This window comes from Trichosurus vulpecula, chromosome 7, assembly GCF_011100635.1.
Source record: "Trichosurus vulpecula isolate mTriVul1 chromosome 7, mTriVul1.pri, whole genome shotgun sequence".
Classification (NCBI taxonomy): domain Eukaryota; kingdom Metazoa; phylum Chordata; class Mammalia; order Diprotodontia; family Phalangeridae; genus Trichosurus; species Trichosurus vulpecula.
The window spans coordinates 108,569,048-108,591,591 of record NC_050579.1 but is presented as its reverse complement, the minus strand read 5'-3'; the positions used below and the strand labels follow the sequence as shown (position 1 = coordinate 108,591,591).

General features: G+C 39.4%; 2 protein-coding genes across 3 annotated transcripts in view; one reads left to right on the top strand and one right to left on the bottom strand.

Annotated features, from left to right (window-relative positions):
* The window catches only part of SASH1 (SAM and SH3 domain containing 1), a 232,954-nt gene that overhangs the window by 196,606 nt on the left and 13,804 nt on the right, over positions 1-22,544 (top strand). For both annotated transcript variants that reach the window (XM_036765879.1, XM_036765878.1), the window contains 6 exons: positions 3,124-3,267; positions 8,155-8,290; positions 10,145-10,314; positions 11,658-11,867; positions 13,386-13,536; positions 22,307-22,420. In XM_036765879.1, the coding sequence (XP_036621774.1) occupies positions 3,124-3,267; positions 8,155-8,290; positions 10,145-10,314; positions 11,658-11,867; positions 13,386-13,536; positions 22,307-22,420 (925 nt within the window). The remainder of the gene's footprint in view (positions 1-3,123; positions 3,268-8,154; positions 8,291-10,144; positions 10,315-11,657; positions 11,868-13,385; positions 13,537-22,306; positions 22,421-22,544) is intronic.
* LOC118855853 (60S ribosomal protein L36-like) lies at positions 1,454-1,831 on the bottom strand. The gene has a single exon (XM_036765881.1). The coding sequence runs from the start codon at positions 1,829-1,831 to the stop codon at positions 1,514-1,516; it is 318 nt and encodes a 105-aa protein (XP_036621776.1). The 3' UTR covers positions 1,454-1,513.

The window sequence follows — 22,544 nt, the reverse complement described above, 5'->3', positions numbered from 1 at the left end:
CATAGAAAATGAATAATGATCCTCTATGGCTTCTGTCCATCTTTCCTTCTGTTAGCTTAGAGGACAAGAGATCTTTGATGCCTTTATTACCACGTTCTTTTGTTGTTGTTATTATTAAAGTTAGAAGTATTAGAAGTATTTTGCTCCTTTAGATTTAGTCATTTCTGTATCCACAGAATTCTTTACGACCAGTTTGAAGTACCTGAAACATATACACATGGGGAGATGGCAGATGCTTGAGCACAGGGAAGAAAATAATTACCTGGATGCTGCGATAAAAAAAGTGGCCACCCTAGAGCAGTAGAAGCCAAGCTCCATTTGGAATGCTCAGTGTCTAGCAGGAAGGCCTTTCAACCTTTCTCTGCTCCATTCCATTCTGAGTATTTCTGGAACCTCACAGGGATAGAGCAACTCCTGTATTTGAGCCTGACTCTAGCCTTGTAGCTATAAATCTAAGGGTCAGCTCTGTTATAGGCCAAACGCATGTAATCCACAAGAGCTGTTGACTCTAGGTCATCTTGGCATAAAAGGCCCTCAGATGGACCCAGTTTCACTGGGTAGATTACAAAGGGACATACCAGACACCCTGAGTGTGTTGACATTTCCTGGGAACACTGGGGAGAGCCAAGTTATAGGACTAGGGTATAGAAGTCGTCTCCCTGAGTTGTATTTTCTTTCAGTCTTAATAAGATCATTTTATAGGTGGTTTGCTGTTATTCCTAAGAATTGATATGAAAATACTTATTATAATTATTATTATTAAAATTGTTAATTTTTTAAAAAATTAATGAGCATTTATTTTCTCTCCCTCCCACCCACATTAAAAAAAGAAAAAAAATATGCATAGTCAATATGCTTTCTCTTTCTGCTAGCAGGAGTCAACTAAAATGTCCATAAAAGAAATTTTGATTTTGAGAGGAAGAATTAAATTGTCGTATTTGGGGAGGAAGGGTGAGAGAAAGAATAAACCCTCTTTATTTAGTTTTTGTAGAATTGATTCAAATAAAATGGATTGAGAGATAGCTTCAATATAACCTAGAGTCAAAGGATAAAATTTGAGATTTGATCAGTCAGAAAGATAGTGATATGAACCCAGTCTGGTGTTAATGTTGGGATAAATTAAAATTTGAGAGTTGATCAATCAGAAATATGGTGATAGGAACTCAGTCTGGTGTTAATGTTGGGATAAATTTATTGGTGTAGCTTTTAAAAATCTTTAATTCTCCACTTGTTACCTCCTGCTTTGCTGTTGCCTTTATACCTCCACCTATCGATGGTATCACAAAATATCAGCACAACTGTTTTTAAAAATTTCTTTTTTTTACATACCTAACAATTGTCAATAAACACAAAGATTTCAATACAAAAAGAACAACAAAAACAGGGTTACATATGAAACTGTAGCACTGAACTCCCCACCCCCAAAAATTATTGCTTGTGGAGGTGAAAGGAATTTTTTTTTTTATTTGTCAAATCTTTATTGGGTAAGTGGGAAAGATTGGCAGGGTCCAGTTTAGTCCTTCTTGGCTGCAGCCTTCCTCATGGCAGCTAGGACGTTGCTGAGCTCCTCTCTCTTCCTCTTGGCCCGGATGTGAGTTCCCACCCTTTTTTTGATGAACTTAAGGGCTCTCTTATCCTTAGAGACCTTTAACAATTCCATGGCACGCCTCTCATAAGGGGCAAATCCACACACTTCCCGGATCATATCTCTCACAAACTTAGTGTGTTTGGTCAAGCGCCCACGGCGGTGGCAGTGTCGCAGCTTCGAAACGTTTTTGGTAACTTCGTGGCCCTTGTTGAGGCCCACAGCCATGGGGTATGGGATGGCCATGGCTACGGTGCTGTGGAGGGAGACAAGAGTAATCGCAGACAGCTCCTTGGGGCCTCCCGGACACCCACCTGCCTCCCTAGACCCGTGGCCCCAAGAGCCCTCGCCCCACCCTTCGGGACTGGGGTGGGGAAGCTGAGGTGAAATGAATCTTAACGATCATTTATTCTACCCCTTTCATTTTTGAGATGAAATAATTGAGGTCCAGACATTGTGTGAGTTGTTCAAGCCATGCAGTTAATAAGTCCCAGAACCAAGAGTTAAACCTAGATCCTGTGAGTCCAAATCTGATACTCTTCTCACTTTACTATAATTGTCTACTACTGAAATTCTCTAAGTTGGAAAATAACAACAAAAAGACTATGATAAAGCATTTATTTTGTGTAACTATATGTCAGGCATTATGCAAAGTACAAGAAAACGAAATAGTTTCTACCCTCTTGGAGCTTACTTTCTCATGTGGGAAAACAAGACATGAAGGATTACTGGAATAAAGGGGAAAAAGAGAGAGGTTCGTATGCAGGTAGCATGGTTTGGAAAGGATGGCTGGGAAGTAGCATAGAGGCCTTGTATTCCAACCATGCTCAAGTCAAGGTAAATGGCAGAAGCTCAACTTTCAGAGACTGAGGTCTTGAGGACTGAAGGGGAAGGGGGATAAGAATGATGGCTAGAACTCAGGTACCATAGTTTAGAAATGGTGGCCCAGAAATAAGAATTTGCCCAGGCTGCTTTGAACTAAAAGACTATCCCAGGTGGTCAATGATATTTCACTAACAGATAGTTTTTAAAAAGTGGCATTATCAAGGTGAATTAAGAAAAAGCTGGTGATAATAGTAAGAAAAATAAGTATTTTGTGTGTTCAGTTGTCTGTCATGCCCAACTCTTCATGACCCCATTTGGAGTTTTCTTGGCAAAGATACTGAAATAGTTTGCTATTTTCTTTTCCAGCTCATTTTACATCTCGGGAAACTGAGGCAAAAAGGGTTAAAGGACTTGTTAAGAGTAACACAGCTAGTAAGTGCCCAAGTCCAAATTTGAACTCAGAAAAATGATTCCTGATTCTAGACTTGGCACTCTATCCACTGGGCTACCTACGTCCCCTAAAAATAATAATAGCTAGCATTTATATAATGCCCACAATGTGCTAAGTTCTTTACAATTATTATTTTCTTTTGATATTCACAACAATGGAAGGGATACTCTGGTATTATTCTAATGGACTGGACACAGAAAACGAGTGTGTTCCTTTTGTAATTTTACAAGATTAATTTTATTTCTAATACTTTTCTCTTTAGGGTAAAGAGGGGGATTTTGTGTATAAAGAAGTAATCAAGTCACCTACTGCCTCCCGCATCTCTCTCGGAAAAAAGGTGAAATCTGTGAAAGAGACAATGAGGAAGAGAATGTCTAAGAAATACAGCAGCTCCGTTTCTGAGCAGGTATGTAACTGAAAAGCAGACCAGCATCCATGGCAACATGACAAAAGTAGAATTCTCAATGCATGATGTTTTATAGAATAGAGCTTTGTTTCCTTCAGGACCTAGCTGTTCCATCCATTCTTTGCAAAGTCAGACTTTACTTCCCATAATAGCTCTCACTACAAAGTAGGTATCTGGCATTGAAGAGAGGCCCAAATGGAGAAAAAATGCTAGCTCTAGGAGAGACAGAGGACCTGGGTTCAAGTCCCTTATCTGCTGTTACCCACTCATTTGACCTTGGTCAAATCACTTGTTCCTTGTATAGAAAATGTAGGCATGAGATTACATGTACTCTGATATTACCATTCACTTCCAGGTCTAAGATCCTATACATTTGATTTTTAAGAGTCAACCAAATAGAATCTTGAAAAGACAGACCATTGTGTTCTTGTATTCTGGACATGTAGAAAGAATTTAATTGCTCCAGAAATACACAATAAGATAGGGGACCAAAGCTTACTAGGACTTAAATGGTAATCATGTTTTCACCAATTGACTTAACACATAAACCATTAAGGTAACATAGAATTGATTTTTTGTTTCTCCTATGATTCCATCCCTTAGGAGCATGACCAATTCTAGGCCTTAATTGCAACAGGAGAGAGATTAATGGCTAAGTAAATAAATGCTGTCTTAAATCTGGGCTTTGGAGTAATTCTGACCAATTTTTTCCCAAGAAGGCCATTTTTAGCAGTCTTCACTCATTTCTGTTGGGTGGGTTATCAGACTGTCTTACACATTGTATATATGTGCATGTGGACACTTGCTTTTAAAATTAATCAGTTTTTCCGCTTGAAACATGTAAGAAATCTCCCAGAAACTGCCAAATAAAACAGCTGGGAAAACAAACATTTTTGGTCTGATCAATATCGCCCTCTTGTGGACCACTAGGAAAAAAAGATAAACCTGTAATTAGACTTCTGTAATCAACATGAACACAGCTTAGTGAGCCTGGTGCAGTGGAAACTCAGTCAATAAACATTTATTAAGCGCCTACTATATGCCAGGAACTGTACTAGGCACTAGGGATAAAAAGAAAAACAAAAGTCGCTGCTCTAGAGAAAACAGTCCACTATGTGCAAACAACTATGTATAAACAAGCTGCAAATTAGGGGAAAAAAATCAACAGAGGGAAGGCACTAGACTAAAGGGGAATTTTGGAAAGGGTTCCTATAGAAGTTGGGATCTCAGCTGGGTGTTGAAGAAAGCCGGGGAAGCTAGGGCAGATATGAGAAGGGAGAAAGAACATTCTAGGGATGGAAGAAAAGCAGTGAAAACGTTCGAGTTAGGAGATGGACTCTCTCGTTCAGGGAACAGCAAGGAGGCCTCTGTCACTAGATAGTAAAGAAGGTGAGGGTGGGGAGGTATAAAGTGTACTGTAAGGTAAAGGGGGCAGGTTATGGGGAGTTTAAAATGCTAAAGAGGATTTTCTATTTAATCTGAAAGGCAATGGGAAACCACTGGAATTTATTGGGGGGAGGGGGGTTGACATGGATCAGAATTGTGCCTTAGGAAGGTCACTGATAGCTGAATAGAGGATGGATAAAAGCAGGGAGACACTTGTGTCCAGGAGACCAACCAATAGGCTAACGCAACAGTCCGGGTGTGAGATAATGAGGGCCTATGCCAGGGTGGTGGCCATGTCAAAGGAGAGAATGGGGCATATGAGAGAGATTTTATGAAGAGTCAGAGGAAGTTGGTTTGAATCCTGACTCTCCCACTTCCTAGCTGTGTGATGATGGCCAAATCGTGTCACAACTCTGATCCTCAGTTTCCTTATCAGTAAAATGAGGGGGTTAGATTAATGGTCCAGCTCTAAATCTGTGTTCTTATGGTGCTATGATCTTTAGCATCTTACAGTTCAAATATAACTTCAGAAACATTATTTAGCATTAGTGTAGGTCTGTAGGAAGACATCAGTCTAAATTTGTTATCATTCTAGTCTGTGGTCTTCACCAGTGAGGGAAAGGGATTCTTTTGTTTGTTTTGTTCTTTTGTTTCTTGCTTTTATGGCTATATTGGCTTGAGGTATGGTAGCTATTCTGGCCTGTCTAGCTGTGTAGCTAGACGTACGTGTGTGTGTGTGTGTGTGTGTGTGTGTTCTTTTTAGATGGGCTGCTCTTACGGCAATGAAAATTAGAGTCTTCAATTTGAAGTCATTTCATTAATGGATCATGTTTCTCAATAAACTGTAATAGCCCAAAAGTTCTTATAAACTAAATGATCCGAGTTTATGAATATATGAATATGAATAAAGATATTAAACATATAAACATTAGTTTTATTATCTATAAATATGTTATAAATTACATATAAAAATACAATATTAAAATATGATATGTAAAAATGAAATGTGACTGAAATTATGAGTATAATTTTAAGGTCACTTTGATAACAACATTATAATTTTTTGTTGTTTTTGGAGGAGGGAAGGCAGGGCAATTGGGGTTAAGTGACTTGCCCAAGGTCACACAGCTAGTATGGTGTCAAGTGTCTAAGTCCAGATTTAAACTCAGATCCTCCTGACTCCAGGGCCGGTGCTGTACTCACTGTGCCATCTAGCTGCCCAACATTATAATTTGATTAATGTACAGATGCCTTATTTAGTAAACAGTTGTTCTAAGCCTTAAGTTTGCTCTATTGTTTAAAAACTTGGGATGATTTTCCCTCCTATCACTTGTGAAAGGTAAGGTTGGTATTTGAGATTGGGAGTTGTGCTATTTTATGAAAAATATTAACGTGCATGTATAGCGTTGTATTGTGCATTTTCAGTTTGGTTTTCTTTCATTATGATATATTTCATGTCTAATAAAGTCCAAACTGCTTCACGCACCATTTAGTATTCTCCACAGTCTGGCTCCCCCAGCCTCTGTAGCCTTATTTCATACTATTCCCCTCCCCACACTCTAGCTGAACTGAACTGCCCCGTGTTCCATGAGTAGGTGCACTTTCCTATAATCCACATCTCTCTTTGCTTTTACCTATTCCTTAAATGCTCCGTGCACCATCTCCTCCATGAAATCTTTCCCTGATCCTCCTGAATCATCCTCCTGAATGCCTCCCCTCATCCCCAGAAAAACTCTCTCGTAGCACGTAGTGCCCCTTGCATATTAATCATGTTCTCTTTTTGTTTGTGGTTTGTTTTATAATGAGCTCAGTCTTATCTTCTCTACTTGGTCCTTGAGTGCAGAGACCCTATATCTCCATTAGTATACCACATATTATTTGTTTTCCAGCGTTCCTTGGTGCCTAATGCCAAATACTTTATTGATGTTTGTTGAATGCATACTATTTAGGGAATTTAGTGTAGGGATCATTTTCCCCCCTTGTCTTAGGAAGAATGATTTTTTTTTTCAGGACTTCAAAATGTAGAATCTTGTGGACCTTCTCATACTGCATTTGTTTTATTAATACTGGCCCCTTTGGGTAATCTAGAAGTAAAGTATGAATTCCTATTAAATCAAAAGGTCCTATTACTGTTGACCTTAAATGTTTGCATGGCCTGCAGAATCCCATACTTTGTAGATAATTTTTGATGAATCTGCAGCCATGTAAATAATAGGTTTCAGTTCTGATGGTTTCATGTTCACATGCCCACAGACAGATTGTGCCAAATCTTTTGTCATTTCTGTATTAAAAAGAAGTTTTGCAGTTTATTTTTTAAGTCTTTATTTCTCAAAATAAGTTACTGGACAATGTATAGCAGCAAATGACCGTCCAAGGTGGAGTGGATCACATCTTTTCTCATAGGATAAAACTGATAGCATTCTAAAATGGAAAAGACTTTACAGACTGGCTGTAAAGTTGGAAGGAATGAAAATAGGGAAAAATCAAACCATGCTGTTGCATGTGGAAAAAAAATATTATTGAATCTACTGAAAAATAAAAACTTTGCTGTCTACATGAGTTTTTAGCCAGCTTAGGCATTTGTGCCTAAGTGAAAACACAAGAATCCAGTGAGTTAGGTTTTTTCCACCTGGCATAACATTTTGTTTCAGTTAAGATATTGTGCTTCTTGTTAAGGTAGCGTAATTATTCTATGGCGATAGCTCTAGATCCGTATTCCTCTTCTCTGGGCTCTATTTATACCACTTTTGAAAGTAATACCTTTTATTGAGACTATTTAACCTGGTCAGGGTTTTAGCTAAGCATTTTGAGAAAACTTCCATTTATCTCACTTGGAATCTTGAGGAAATAGTAAAGTGGCCTATGATAATAGGACAGTGTGAAGAATAGTTGTATTGACTACAACTTAAAAAACAAAATATACAGTCAGTCAGCAAGTGTTTTATTTATTGTTTGCTATATGCCAGGTAACTGCACTAAGGACTGAAGATACAGAGAGGCAAAAACAGTCCCCATCTCTGGGAGAAGGAAGGAAGGGAAGGAGGGAGAGAATTTGGAACTCAAAACTATAAAAAAAAAATGTTTAAAATAGTTTTTATATGTAATTGGAGAAAAGTGAAATATTTTAAAAAAAAAACAGTCCCTGTCTCATGGGGCTCACTTTCCAATGGAAGCAATAGTAACAATCGCTGGCGTTTATATAATGCCTACTATGTGCTAAGTGATTTACAAATATTATCTCATTTGATCCTTGCAACAACCCTGTGAGGTAGGTAATATTTTATCTTCATTTTACAGTTGAGGAAACAAACCTGAAAACAACTAGGTATATAGAAAATATATACTGATTAGAAATCTGTAAGGCAATCTCAGAGAGTACAGGGAAGGCCTAGGATTTGATACATTAAGGAAATTTTGAAGTTGGTTATGGACCAGAGAATTAAGGAAGGACAATTTTTTGGCAACACAGTGAAATGTGTGTTTGTTGTCACCTATTTTCAGGACTCCAGCACTGATGGAATACCGGGGTCTCCCCAGTCACCTCAGCCTGATAAGGAGTCCCTGGATAAACCTAAACTGAAAGCTGGAGGGTCTGTGGAGAGTCTGAGGAGTTCTCTCAGTGGTCAGAGCTCGATGAGTAAGTTGAATACCTAACCCTGATGTTTATTTTTGTGTGTGATGACCAAGAGCCTCAGGACAAGGCTCTGGGAGAGTTGTCCACAAGGATACATGCAGCTACAAAAGACAATGATTTAAAAATAAAAAAAAAAATGTCAGTAGATTTTATATTGTCAACATTATAATAGCAGAAAGTTTGGTAATTCTGTTTCTAGACCTCCCACTGAGAGTTCCAAATCCCATACAGCAGTTTTCACACCAATCAAGGGAAAAACCACTTTCTTTGGGGAAGAATGTTCTCAACCATCAAAAAAATTATGAAAGAGATTGAGTTGGTCATCAGTATTCCTTACCCTTCTTCAGGCACTCTCCTTGGGGCCTATATAGGAAGCAACATGGAATAGGGGAAAAAGAGTAGGATTTGGGGTCAGAAGACCTGAATTCAAATTCAAGCTCTGCCCCCTACTACGTATGTGACCTTGGGTGAGAGGTTTTCTTTGTCCCTCAACTAGCTTCTTTGTTGGTAAAATGAAAGCATCTGGGCTTAATGACCTCTTAGCTCCTTTCTGGTTCTAAATGAATGATTCTGTGATCGCATGACCCTTCTTAGTCTAGTGACTCATAATGCTTCCTAGAACCACTGGGACTTTTTCTCTGCCATGTTCCTTTTGCCCTACTAAGGTAAGTGAGAAGTACATGGAACCCTGGACTTAGGGTCAAGTTGTGTGACCCTGGACAAGTCATTTAACTTAAGTTTCTTCATTTGTAAGATGGAGGCACGTACCTTAGGAGGAACAAGTTACATTATATGTAAAATGCTTTGCAAAAACCTTAAAGTGCTATGTAGATGCTACTTATTTTCATTTTCCTTAGTAGAAGTAAAGCGTATCTGTCCTGTATCTCACTCCCTAAATCTTCCCAGGGTGATAAACTAATCAGACACAGGGATCTGACTTAATGTGCAAATGAGAGAGAGGTGAAGGAAATAGTTGCCATCCTGCTATGAAGACCAGTTTCCTCCCTATTTCAGTGGCCACTCCCACCCCCACCCCCCAGGATAACAAAAGGGGGAATAGCACCATGCAGGCCAGCAAGAGAGATGTGTTTGTATAGCTAGCATTTCAGTGTTTCCTCAAAGCATACCACAGTGATGGCATCTTGCATTTCCTAGTCCAAGCCCTTGGGTGAAGGAAATGATATTCAGACTTTCTTGGAATTACTTTTCTCTGGTTTTTATAAATGACAGATTTCTAGTGACTAAGCCAATGTTAATTTAAATACTCATTCTCCCTACCCATGATGGAGAACCAAGTGTTACTGTACACATTTTATCCTATTATGTGTATTAACTTATATAACTTTTTTTACTGCCTTAAAATGAGGGGAGGAAGGAGAGGGAAGCTATAATTGCAAGGTTGTGGGTGTTCTGGGTTTTAATAGATGTGCTTATAGAGCCTTAGATGACAATTTTTTAAAAATCTCTCTTTGTCAAAGTAATAAAGAACATTATAATTAGTCTTTAACATTTCCAATCGTAGAAAGTCTTGCATTTGCACAGTGGAAAACTGTCTAAGAGTTGTACTGTTTTCACTTCCATCATTTCTTTCCCCTGATGGTCAATATAGGAGTGTTCCTTTAAAAAGAAAATTAGTGATATATGTAGGCACCATGGCACAGGGGAACGAGCACTGACCTTGGAGGTAGAGGACCAGGGTTTAAACTCTGCCTCTGGTGATCACTGTCTGTATGACCTGGACAAGCCAGTTCATCATGTTGGGCCCACAAAGGGCCTAAGAATTTTGTAGATAAGGAATGGAACCTTTCCAGGTCTGTCATGCTACTCAAACTGACTCTCGTTATTTTCCCCACCAAGGTGGTCAGACGGTGAGTACAACTGATTCCTCGACCAGTAACAGGGAGAGTGTCAAATCTGAAGATGGCGATGATGAAGAGCTTCCTTATCGAGGGCCTTTCTGTGGGCGAGCAAGGGTTCACACCGACTTCACGCCTAGTCCTTACGATACAGACTCCCTCAAGCTCAAGGTAAATTTTGTTCCTATAACATGCATTTTGTTGGCTTGCTTTTGCAAATTTTTAAAAAGATTCTTTCTTTGCTTTTTGCGTGCCTTAAAACCTTGCTAAACTGGTCTCTCCTACAGTAAGAAATGGGACAGAATCTAGCTAGATTTAAGAGGCTGGGAGTTACTATATTCACTTACTCTTGCTGTCTGCTAATGTGGGTTTCTCTCTAGAACAGGAATTCTTCGACATTTCATTTTTGTAAGATTTTGAGTTCCAAATTTTCCTCCTTCCCTCCCACCCCACCAATCTGACATAGGTTGTACATGTACAATCATGTTAAACATATTTCCACGTTAATCATTTTATGAAAAAAGAATCCAAACAAAAAGGAAAACTCACGAGAAAGAAAAAAAGCAAAAAACAAAGTGAAAATAGTATGTTTTGATCTGTATTCAGACTCCACAGTTCTTTCTCTGCATGTGGCTAGCATTTTCCATCACGAGCCTTTTGGAATTTTCTTGGATCATTGTTTTGCTGAGAAGAGCTAAGTTTATCATAGCTGATCATCACACAATGTTACCGTTACTGTGCACAGTGTTCTCTTGGTTCTGCTCACTTCTCTCAACATCAGTAGAACAGGAGTTCTTAACCATAAGTCTGTTAACTAGTTTGATAGATAGATAACTATTTCAATATAATTAGTTTCTTTTGTAATCCATTATGTTTTTTATGCATTTACAAACATTCTGAGAAGGGGTCCACTTTACCTGACTTCAAAAGGGGCTCATGATACAAGAAAGGTTAAGAATTTAGAATTTTCGTTTTCTATCTTGAGGCTCTGTTCTGGATACATGAGCCCTAGTTGCAAATTTAGTTTTTACAGCAACAATTTAACTGAATTGAATGGACAGGAGGAGGACAAGAAATCATTTCTTCAAAGTGGGATTTTAAGAGCTTTTTAAATGATGGAGAAGAAAATTGGAAGGCTTTGAGGTAAACAAATTTACTCTCCTGTGAGCCATAGCATCTGGGTCAATTACTTAGTGCTTTCTGTGCTGGGATGTGGCCTGGTATATGAATGAGGGAAAACATGACAGAATTCTTTAGTTCACTCCTAAGGTTCCATTAAAAGCACTGAAGGACCCAAATCGACCATCAGATACAGGAGTCGAGCCAAGCATATGCAGATATGCCTAACTCTGTGCTACAAGTTAGGCTGAGAAAGTATCACCCAGCAAGTGGAACGTCTGAGCCCTAATTACAGCAATCATAGCATTCCCAGCTTATTTTTTGACATCTGAATGAATTATGTATAGAAATGTACTTAATGGAAAGATTCTAATGGAAAGTTCTCTGCTCCACAGAAAGGTGATATTATTGATATAATCAGCAAGCCTCCAATGGGTACCTGGATGGGATTGTTGAACAACAAAGTTGGCACTTTCAAATTTATCTACGTGGATGTGTTAAATGAAGAGGAAGAGAAACCCAAGCGCCCCACTAGGAGGAGGAGAAAAGGAAGACCACCACAGCCCAAGTCTGTAGAGGATCTCCTGGATAGGATCAACCTAAAAGTCAGTTACTTCTCTTATATGGCAGTTTTAGGGAAAGTAGGGGCAGTTTCACAGAGGGGTTTGTTTAACTGATTTGGTTTAAGCACCTTTATAAGCAGTCACTGGCAGAGATGTAGCTCATTATTACTTAAATAATACAAGAGATAATCTAGTAGAGTGGATAGAGGGCGGGCCTCAGAGTAAGGACAATCTGGGTTCAAGTCCTGACTCTCCTGCCTCTGCCACATTGTCTGAGTAAGTTACTAAATTTCTTGGTACGTTACCCTAAACCAGAAGTGTCAAACATGTCAAAAATGTGGCCCACGACAACCCCATGTGGGATCAAAACAGACTAAAATGTAATTAGGAAATATTTAATGAGATAATTAAAAATACAATAAAATGTAAATCATATTACATTTTCAAATTAAGTCAACATATGGCCCCAAAGGATCCTTATGTACAGATTAGTGGACCCCATTTCTGTTTGAGTTTGACATCACTGTCCTAAGCAGCTCTCTAAGACTAGAAATCTCATGCCAAAAAAAAAAATTGCTAATCTGTATTGGGTAGAGAGGATTTTCTCATAGGCGGTTTTCTACAGTGATGGAATTAGAAGGCCTGTACCCTCTCCTCCTCTGACTCACCAAAACAAACAAACCCCACCAAACCAATTATAGCTAGGATCCTGATTTGTGGGAATAATGAACAGTGTGAAATAGTCCCATGTATTTGAAGTCTAAGTATTAAAAGTTGTAATTCTATAAAATCTGGTAATTGGTTCTTGCTTAATGGAAATATAAAGGGAAAATTCAGATATTACAACTGCTTTTCATGGATTCCTTATTCCCACTGATTAGTGGAACCTAGATGTACTTAATTGTCTAACACCCACAGACTGAGGATAATTGATGAATATGTCTGGGGGTGACCACATGTGAATGGGCAACCAATGCTGCATCAAAACGTGGTCACATAATATAGGAGGCTTCTTCTTTGAGATGCTACAGGGGTAGGGAGAGATAGGACCATGCCAAATTGGTCTTTTCGTGCTGCTGAAAAGTCAGTTCCTGAGACAAATCAATACTGAACCAAAAGGTTCTCCAATAGGTCTTGAGGATATCCACCTGGTAGAAAAGCTGTGTTTCAACTTCCTGGTACAAAATATGCAGCCATCAATCCCTGCAAAAAATCCAAAGGGGTTCCCTTTTTCCCCCAGGGCACTAATGACTCTGTGCCATGATACACCAAAGTCAACAACTCATCCCCAAGAACATGTTTATAGATCCATCTGGGACAACCAATCATTACATACAATGTACCTATCCTATTTTTAAATGGAAATATGTGTGAGATGCAGCACATCTTACAAATTCACTATTCTTAAGATAAATAGAATTGTCTTTGAATCACAAGGTGAGTTAGAGAATTCAGACTAGTTTTAAGTTTATAGATCTTACATGGCCTGGTGAGCCGTAGTATAAACAGTAGGCACTTATTAGTGGTTTGACTGTATACTTTTTTTCCTTTCCATGGTAGGAGCACATGCCAACCTTTCTGTTTAATGGGTATGAGGACCTGGACACCTTCAAGCTTCTGGAAGAAGAAGACTTGGATGAGCTAAACATCAGGGACCCAGAGCACAGAGCTGTGCTCTTGACAGCAGTGGAATTGTTACAGGAATATGACAGTAAGTGGTGTGCATGTGTTGGTGCCAATTATTTCTGGAGGCCTTCCAGATGAGAGGTAACAAATAATTCAATGGAAAAATTTAAAATTTCACCCAATGACTGTTTTCCTTAAGTTTGCATAAAATAAGCTGTGTTTGGAGTAAAAGACAGGCCTACCTTAAATTAGATCAACAATGTGGCTTGGTACAAAGTGCCTTGGATCAGGAGTCAGAAGGTCTAGGTCTGCCACATTATCACTGGGTTCAATTCATTTCACCCCTTCGAGTGAAACCTACAAAATAGGAAAGCTGGACTAGGTCATCTACAAGAGCCCTTCAAGCCCTGACACTGCTTTGGCTCTATGAACCCCTAAAGTCACATATTTTATCCTATTGTTTTCATAGTCAATATTTCTATTAATAAATGGGGGAAAACTATACAAGCTCTGCAACCAACATTTATTAAGCATCTGCTGTATCCAGGTGCTAGTACCTGTCCTACCTACTAGCTCTATAAAACAGAACAAACAAAAAACCAACTCAATGATGCCCAACTTCACGTTCTGTTAGAGGAGTGCAGCCTGTACCTAGATGAATAAATATGAAGGGTTTTCTTTACAGAATTGATTTCAGGAGGAAGAGAGTAATAAGAAGTGGTAAGGTAGCTGAGTAGCACAGTAGAGTGTTGGACTTGGAGTCAGGAAATCCTGAGGTCAAATACAGCCTCAGATACTTCCTGGGCAAGTCACTTGACTTGTTTGTTCAAATTTCCTCGTCTGTAAAATGAGAATAATAATGGTGCCTACTTTGTAAACCTTAAAGTGCTATTTATTATCGTTATATCAGGAAGGGTCTTGCGTAGGAAGTGCTTAGAAGGAAGGCAGACATTCTAAGAGGAAGAAGGGAGAAGAAAAAGCACTTTAGAGTTGGTAAATGGCATATGGGGAAGACTTATATATATGAAGTGGCCAAATAGAAGATACTTTGGGAAGGAGGGCACCAAGCTTCATGCAAAAAATGGTGCTTGAGCTATGTGTCTTAAAAGAAGAGGACTCATTTCTTCTCTCTCTCTCTCTCAAAATGGGCTGCTAAATCTTCCCCATATGCCGTTTCCCAACTCTAGAATGCTTTTTCTTCTCACCTCTTCCCCTTAGAAAACTTTAGAGGCCCTAAACTAAGCAGATGGCTTTATGAGTAGAGAGAGAAGGTTCAGATGCAAAAGATGTTGAGTGGCAAGCTTTGGTGGCCGATTGGATTTGTGGTGGGAAGGAGATAGAGGAGTCCAGGATAATGCTGAGATTGTGAACCCAAGTCATTAGGAAGATGATCATGCCTTTGATAGAAATAGAGAAGTTTGGAATAAAAGGTTTGTGTAGAAAGATCATGAGTTTTAGATATATTGAGTTTTAAATATTTCTAAGACATTGTAGGAATGGAGTTCAGGGGAGAGAACGGGTTGGATAGTGAGGAAAGAATGCTGGAAAGGAAGTAGAGGCATCAGATCTAGACAGACTTTTCAAGTGGTGTCAGTGAAAGGGAAAGAGAGACATGGAGTAGAAGGGTCTAAGAAATGTTGTTTTTAGCATGTTTGTGGGGGGATGGAAAGGGGACAGTGAAAAGAGAAGGATTACAGATGATGGAGGCAAAAAGATGGTATCAAAAATACAGGTAGCAGTGGAATTCCTTATAAAGGATTAGTACAGAGACTCAACCAATTTTTTCCATGAACCCCTGGGGTAGGTGTACTTGGTCCTCTGATACATAATGGGAGGACCACAGAAGATGTGATAGTGTTGATCATTTTTGAGGAGGAGAGCCAAATGATGCAGAAGGCCGAAGTCCTCTGTTGCTAGTCTTTAGGGGTAGAGGTCCAGCTGTGGACAGTAATTATTAGCAGAAGAAAACCCAAGCACTATCCATATGGAGTGGATAAAATCAGCAGCTTATTCTGGCACGTTAGTAGAAGTTTCAGGACATTTTGTTCAGTCGTTTTCGGTCATGTCAGATTCCTCATGATCCATTTTAGTTTTTCTTCACAAAGATGTTGGAGTGGTTTGCCATTTCTTTCTCCAGTTCATTTTACAGATGAGGAAACCAAGACAGTGTTGAATAACTTGCCCAGGGTCACACAGCCAGGAAGTGTCTTAGGTCGGATTTGAACTCAGGAAGAGTCTTCTTGACTCCAGGCCCAGCACTCTATTCATTGTGCCACCTAGCTGACCTAACAACACTCCACCCAAAAATAAATAAATAATTTGTGTGTGCGTGTGTGTGTGTGTGTGTGTGTGTGTGTATTTTATATATTTAAGGTTTGAAAAGCACATTGCATATATCTCATTTTCTTCCCACAATTACCCTGGGAAGGAGGTGGTATTATTATCCCTGTTTCACAGATAAGGGAACTGAAATAGACAGAGGTTAAGTGACTTACTCATGGCCTTGCAGCTACTAAGCGTCTGAAGCTAGATTTCAAACTTGGATCTGCCAGACCCCAGGATCAGTGGTACTATAGCTGCTTATATAGACCTACTAAGAGAAGTGAGTTGTTACTTTATGGTAATTTTAGAGGTTGAAAGGGGGAAGGCTTGCAGTTGAGGTCCAAGATCACCAAATGGTAAAATTCCTTGGTGACTCTCTGCTCTTTAAAACCATCTGAGACCCAGCTTCCTAGTGTGAGGCTGGTTCTATTGGTCACATACTCCCCTGCACGTGCACATGGGCCATCTTCTCTGTGGAAAAGGCACTAGTGGTCCATTAACTCTTCTACACCATTCTGTTCCCTCTGCCCAAGCACTTCTCACCCTTCATTACTCCCTCTCTATCACCTGTCTGACAAAAATTCATCTAAGACTCACAGGCTACACAAGCCTTTGTTAGTGCTATAAACCATAGAGAGATAGCTATCTCTATATGATCTATTCCTTGCCCTTAATCACCATAGCCTCATCAGTATCTCTGTTAGGGCATGTAGCATATTTTGACTTATTTTGTAGTTATTTGCACCCTTTTTTTGGCCTTCCCACTATATTGCTAGCCTCTTAAAGGTAAGGATTACATCTTTTTACCTTTGTATCATCCACGGGAGTGGAGGTGTGGAATACCATTCCATTTCATACCATCGCCCTTGCTTATTAAAATTTCTTCCATCACTCACCTCACAGGCTTCAGGCTTCAATACATTACATGTATGCATCTATGCATAAGTATTTGCTGAATTGAAGGAAAATATATACCCAAAGTAAAGATAAGGAAGGAATTCTGTATTGATTTATGGACTTGTAACCAAAAAATGATAATTTTATAGACCATAAAATGAATTCATTCAATTCATCGTGTGCGTGTGTGCACGCGCACATGCACACGCACACGCACACACACACACGTTGTTTAGTAAGCTCACTTATCCCTTCTCCATTTTCCCAGGCTTTAGTCATCTTATATTAGGCCTTATCCTATAAGACATCATCTAAAATATTCCCAAAATTGCTAAAATGGAATCCCTTTAGTTATTGAATTTAAATGCTTTTTCCTTCAATCCTTCTGCTCCAGTGGGATGAGATTTTCCCGGCAGCATGTTCACTGCCAACAGCAGACATGCCAAAAAACAGAGTTAGGCTAATGGTCGGAGGATTATTATATATTCCTGCAGCATTTTATGCCCAAGGGAGCAGCAATCAAATTATTCATGACAGCAAAATTCAATTCTGTGTAATCGGGCATTTCCTCTAAAAGAACTAACAATATTGAGACATACAAAATTTCAAGATTTCTGAAAGCTAAAAAACATGACACCTTAATGGTCTGTATCTTATAGAAGAAACCACCTTAAAACAAGATCATTCAGAAGCTAAATCTGTAAGAAGAGCAGGTCTGGAACTCACTGTTCTCAGTTCTTGTCCATTCAAGAATGGATAGTAACGATAGTTTATTGTAACTTTGCCATGATCGTGTCTCTTCTGCTATCTCAGCAGCTCATATGTTCATGAAAATGGGAGTCTTGATATTTATTTCCTCCTGCCTCTGATGAGAGTATACTAATTCTCCATCTTGAATATTTTAGTCATCAAATGGCCTTTGATATTCAAGAATTACTTCTTTTTTCTTTTTTTTTTGGAGGGGGGAAAGCAGGGCAATTGGGGTTAAGTGACTTGCCCAAGATCACACAGCTAGTAAGTATGTCAAGTGTCTGAGGCCAGAATTGAACTCAGGTCCTCCTGACTCCAGGGCCAGTGCTCTACTCACTGCGCCACCTAGCTGCCCCAGGAATTACTTCTTATATCAGCTTTCCATGACTCCATCACTAGGAATATTCTTTCCACTAATACTTGCAGAAGTCAGGATGATGCGATCATAGAGACCACTCAGTCCAATACTTTCATTTGAGAGATGAGGAAACTAAAACCCAGAGGAGTTCAAGTGATTTCCCTGAAGCCTCAGGGGTAGCAGACCCAGGATTTGGATCGCTGTCCTTAAATCCAAATCTAGTACCCTTTCTTTCCACTGTGCCCTACTGCTTCTCTTTGTGTCTTAGTAAATGGTCTTTCTTAGTAGCCTAACTTCACTAAACAGGTCCTCAGGTGGCAGGCACACATCACAATCTGAGTCGTCACCATGTCATGATGAGGTATCAGAGTAGGAATTTAGTGGACTCGGTTAAAAGTAAAAGCTAAGTAGTGAGGATATGATCTGCTGTCCATGCCAGTGACTTGAGATAAGTGATAATAGGCCAGATCCCTTATTGTTCCAGCCAATAGTGTGCTTATGGCAGTGGTTTCAAAGGACATTTTATGGGACAGTCTGCTTCCATAACACCAACTTCAAAAGATTAGAATGAACCACAGACAGTCCTAGCTTCTTTTAAAAATAATCTGATTTTCATTGACAGCTTTAGTTTATATATCACATTCATTTGCTAATATGTATTCCCCCATACAAACATCCAGTGAACTATCTCTTGTAACAAACAAACAAAAAAACTCAGTTCAGCAAAATCAATCATGTCCGACAGCATAAGGAATAATATTCCACATCTTTGGTCCCCTACCTTGGCAATGAAAAGAGGGAGAGAGACACTTTTTTTTTTCCAAATTTTCTCCAGGACTGAGTTTCATCCCTAGCTTAATAAATTCTGTTATGGAGCTATCATCCATGAATATTTTCCCACACTCCTTTAGCCTCTGATAATATTTTCAGGCTGTGCTCCCAGTTTTACATTCCATATCTGTGAAAAATATGAGTGCCTTTTATTGGTCTGCAAAATCCATCTTCCACAGGTTAAGGGGTCCCCCTCATTTTGGCATCCCCAAATTGGGTCAACACGGATTTGTTCACATACCCTAACATCTCTTCCTTCCTTCAACTCTCCCCTTCTTTTCTTGAGATGGGGAGAACAGAATGAGAGGACACACAGTGATTATCTTTGATAGGGTAGGATAATGTCTCCTGTTTTGTTTCCAGTGCTCAGCACTTTGTGAACTATTTTGACTATGGAAGCAGTCGGGTTTCTAGCCTCAGGGGCAAGTTGCAACAACTCTGAAATCCCTTTCCTGGGTCTTAACCAATAGCTTAGAGCCCATCATTTTTAAGTATAGTTTGGATCATTTCCCCAAATAATAGGCTAGGCTAGAATAGAGACCGCAGAGAACCATGGGTTCTCACACACAGTGAGACCATCACTTTAGAATTTCTCTTTTTCGGCAGTCCTACGCATTTTTACGGGGGGTGGGGTGGGGGAGGAATATGCTTTCTGGTATGTAATTATTTAATTCTGCATCAATCATTTAAAAATAACACTTTAATGTTAATTTTAATATAAGGTCCTTTTTTTTGGCCTTGATTTTTTTTAAATGGGTTCCATATGAGAAAGGCAAACAGGAACTGGTGGGTGAACGGTAGGAACAGCTGGAGCAGATGTGGTAGCCCTCTTAAAGTCAATATTTTTATTTTGATGACCTGAAAATAGGCATCATATTGATGGTTTCTGGATTTCTTTGAAGGAAAAAAAAATAAAAGGAATGTGGATTAGAGCTGTTCATCCTGCAACTGATTATTGTGTGTAAAGAAAAGGAATTACTGGTTTCTGTTTTGTTTGACCAAGCATTTGCTCTATATAATAGCATATTTTGTGTGTAAACTCAGTTGCCTGTGTGGGGCTTCCATCTGTCTCAGGCAAACAAATTGTATAACCTCTCTGCCCAGGTTCCTCATCTCTAAAATGGAGGTAATCATAGCTCCTACGACCCACTTCACAGGGGTGTTGTGAGGATCAAATAAGATAATACATATAGAAAGCACTTTGCAGACTTTTTAAGTGTCATATAAGTGTTAGAGGCTATTAATCTTCACATGTAACTCTACTACTGCTATTGGGATATTTGAATAGAAATTATGCTTTTTTTTCCCCCTTCAATTTAAGGACCAACAGATGTCCATAGGACTTCCCATATTCGGGTGGGGGTGGGAGAGTTCTCACCAGTCTGAAATATTTGAAATTTGCAGTGAAAATTAATTTTTTTAAAAAAATGAATTCATTCATCATTCTTTTATCTGAGTGTGGGTTATCAGCTACACGATTAATCCCAGGTTAACCTTTCCCAGCCACTCAGTATACTTGGGCCCTGTCTCACTTATTAATTAGTGTGCATTTAGAGTATACAAACCAGCGTTTATGTTGGCTCAAGGCTAAGTGAACTTGGAAGGTAAAGTGTCAATCAACAAGTAATTTTAAGGTATTTCCTATGTGCCAAGCACTCCAGATTTAAAAACTAAAATCAAATAGCCCCTGCCCGCTAGCAGCCTATATTCCTCAGAGTAGAAGATATCATTCCACAAACATTTAGAAAAACCAAATGTAGTTTTTGCCCTTGGGTAGGTTGGATTCTAATGGGAGAGACAACACCTTTGAATATAGTTCTGTATAACATACATATGCAGTAGATACAAGGTAACCTTAGAGGGGATGTTACTAGCAGCTAGGGAAAGGCCTCCTGAAGAAGATGGAGGTAGAGGTGAGGTGGGAGAGCATTGCAGGCATGGGGGACAGTCATGGCATAGGGGATTATGGAGTGTCATGTGGGAGAAACAAGAGGTAGGCCAACATGGCTGGACCATAGAATATGGAGAGGTGAGGCTCTAATAGCTGAAGGCATCAGGAAACCCCATCCATAGGAGGCCTAGGCAAAAAGACAGAAAATAAACTAATCATATAAAGCCCATGCCAAAATGCAGTGGGTGTGAACTTTTTATTACTCATTCTTTGCCAGTTTTTTGCCAACCTAATTTCCAATGGTTTAACTCTAAATGTGTCTGAAAAATTGAATTAAAAACACTCATGATCATTTTAGCAAATGCTAATGTTCGGTGTGTGGAACACCAGTGCAAAACTTGGAGTCAGGAAGACCCATGTTCACAAGTTTAAAGCTAGTCTCAGGCCCTGACTAGCTTTGTGACCCTGGGCAAATCACTTAACCTTGTTTGCCTCAGTTTCCTCATCTATAAAGCGAGCTGGAGAAGGAAATGGCAAACCACTTTGGTACCTTTGCCAAGAAAACCCCAAATGAGGTCACAATGTGTCAGACATGACTGTAAAATGACTGAACAACAACAACAGCATTCCTTTAGTTCTAGTAAAGATTGATTTTCTACATGAACATCTCCTCATACTTTCTCTTAATACTTGGAAAGTAAGCTTTGAAATTTGACTGTTTCTTGAGTCATTGGAAAAACCTGTGGTTTTGTGGATAGAAGCAAGACTTCCAAGCAAGTGAGTGCTGGCCCTTCCTTTAATTAGCTATGTGAGCCAGCCTGAGCCTTGGTTTCTTCATCTGTAAAGCCAGGACAATGGTAGAGCTGTAATTGTACCAATGTCACGGAGTTGGGAGAATAAGATGAGATGAGATCCCTACAAGCTGCAAAGTTCTAGATCAACGTGAACTCTTAGTACAGATGCCTTCTGTTTTGGAATTTTGTAACAGCCTAATTTTTTTAAGAAACATCAGTGTTGGGGGGAAAGGATGTGGAGGAGGGACACAATACAATCTGGCATCAGTGACTTAAGTCACCAGGTAAAACAGAGAAGAATAATTTGCTTCCTGGGAACACGATGCTGTAAATTTCCCTCCTTCACTGATTTTTATACTCTACTCAAACCAGTTCCATCTTTAGAGCTGGAAGACATCTCGGAGGTTATCTAGTTCAAATCCTTCATTTCACAGAAGAGGAAATTGAAGTCCAGAGAGAGGTGAAGTGTCTTTCCCAGGGTCACACAGGTTGTGAGTGATCAAGACAGGATTTGAAGTCAGGCCCCTCAGATGCCAAATGCAGGGCTCCTTCCACTTCCACATTATCAGCAATCAGTTAACAAGCATTTATTAAGCACCTACTATATACCAGGTACTTCTCTAAACACTGCAGATAGAAATACAAAAGTGAAGCAGCCCCTTGCCCTCAAGCACCTTACTTTTATTCTAATAAAGAGTTTATATCCCAAACTTCTAAGGATAACTTTTTTTAGTCACTTTATTTATTCCATGCAAAGTCTAAATCTGAGGCCTCCAGAGTGTGAATGTGTTTTAGTTTCTCTACTAAGTATAATATTTTAAAAAAGACACAGTCTCACCTTCAATATTCCATGTAGTCATTATTTTTTCTGAAGGATGGTAATTAACCCTTCCCCCAAAGCCCTAATCCTAAGGATTATAGCACAAAATAATATGTACAAGGGAAAAATAAGGATTTAGGGGATTGCTTTATTTTTCTCTAACTTTTCTGCATCTTTGTCCACTTTTTCTAGGTAATAGTGACCAGTCAGGATCTCAGGAGAAACTTCTCATTGACAGCCAAGGCCTGAGTGGATGCTCCCCAAGAGACTCGGGCTGCTATGAAGGCAGTGAAAACCTGGACAACGGTAATAATGACGAAGGGAATCACCAGCGCTTAATTCTCCGCAAGCAACCCGACAACTTTTCTGTCCTTTGGCTGGCGAGACTGCTTCATGCTTGACTTTCTTGCCGCTTCACTCTCAGTTCCTG

Coding starts and splice junctions, on each gene's coding strand:
- LOC118855853 (XM_036765881.1), bottom strand. CDS start 1,831: ATGGCCATCCCATACCCCATGGCTGTGGGCCTCAACAAGGGCCACGAA.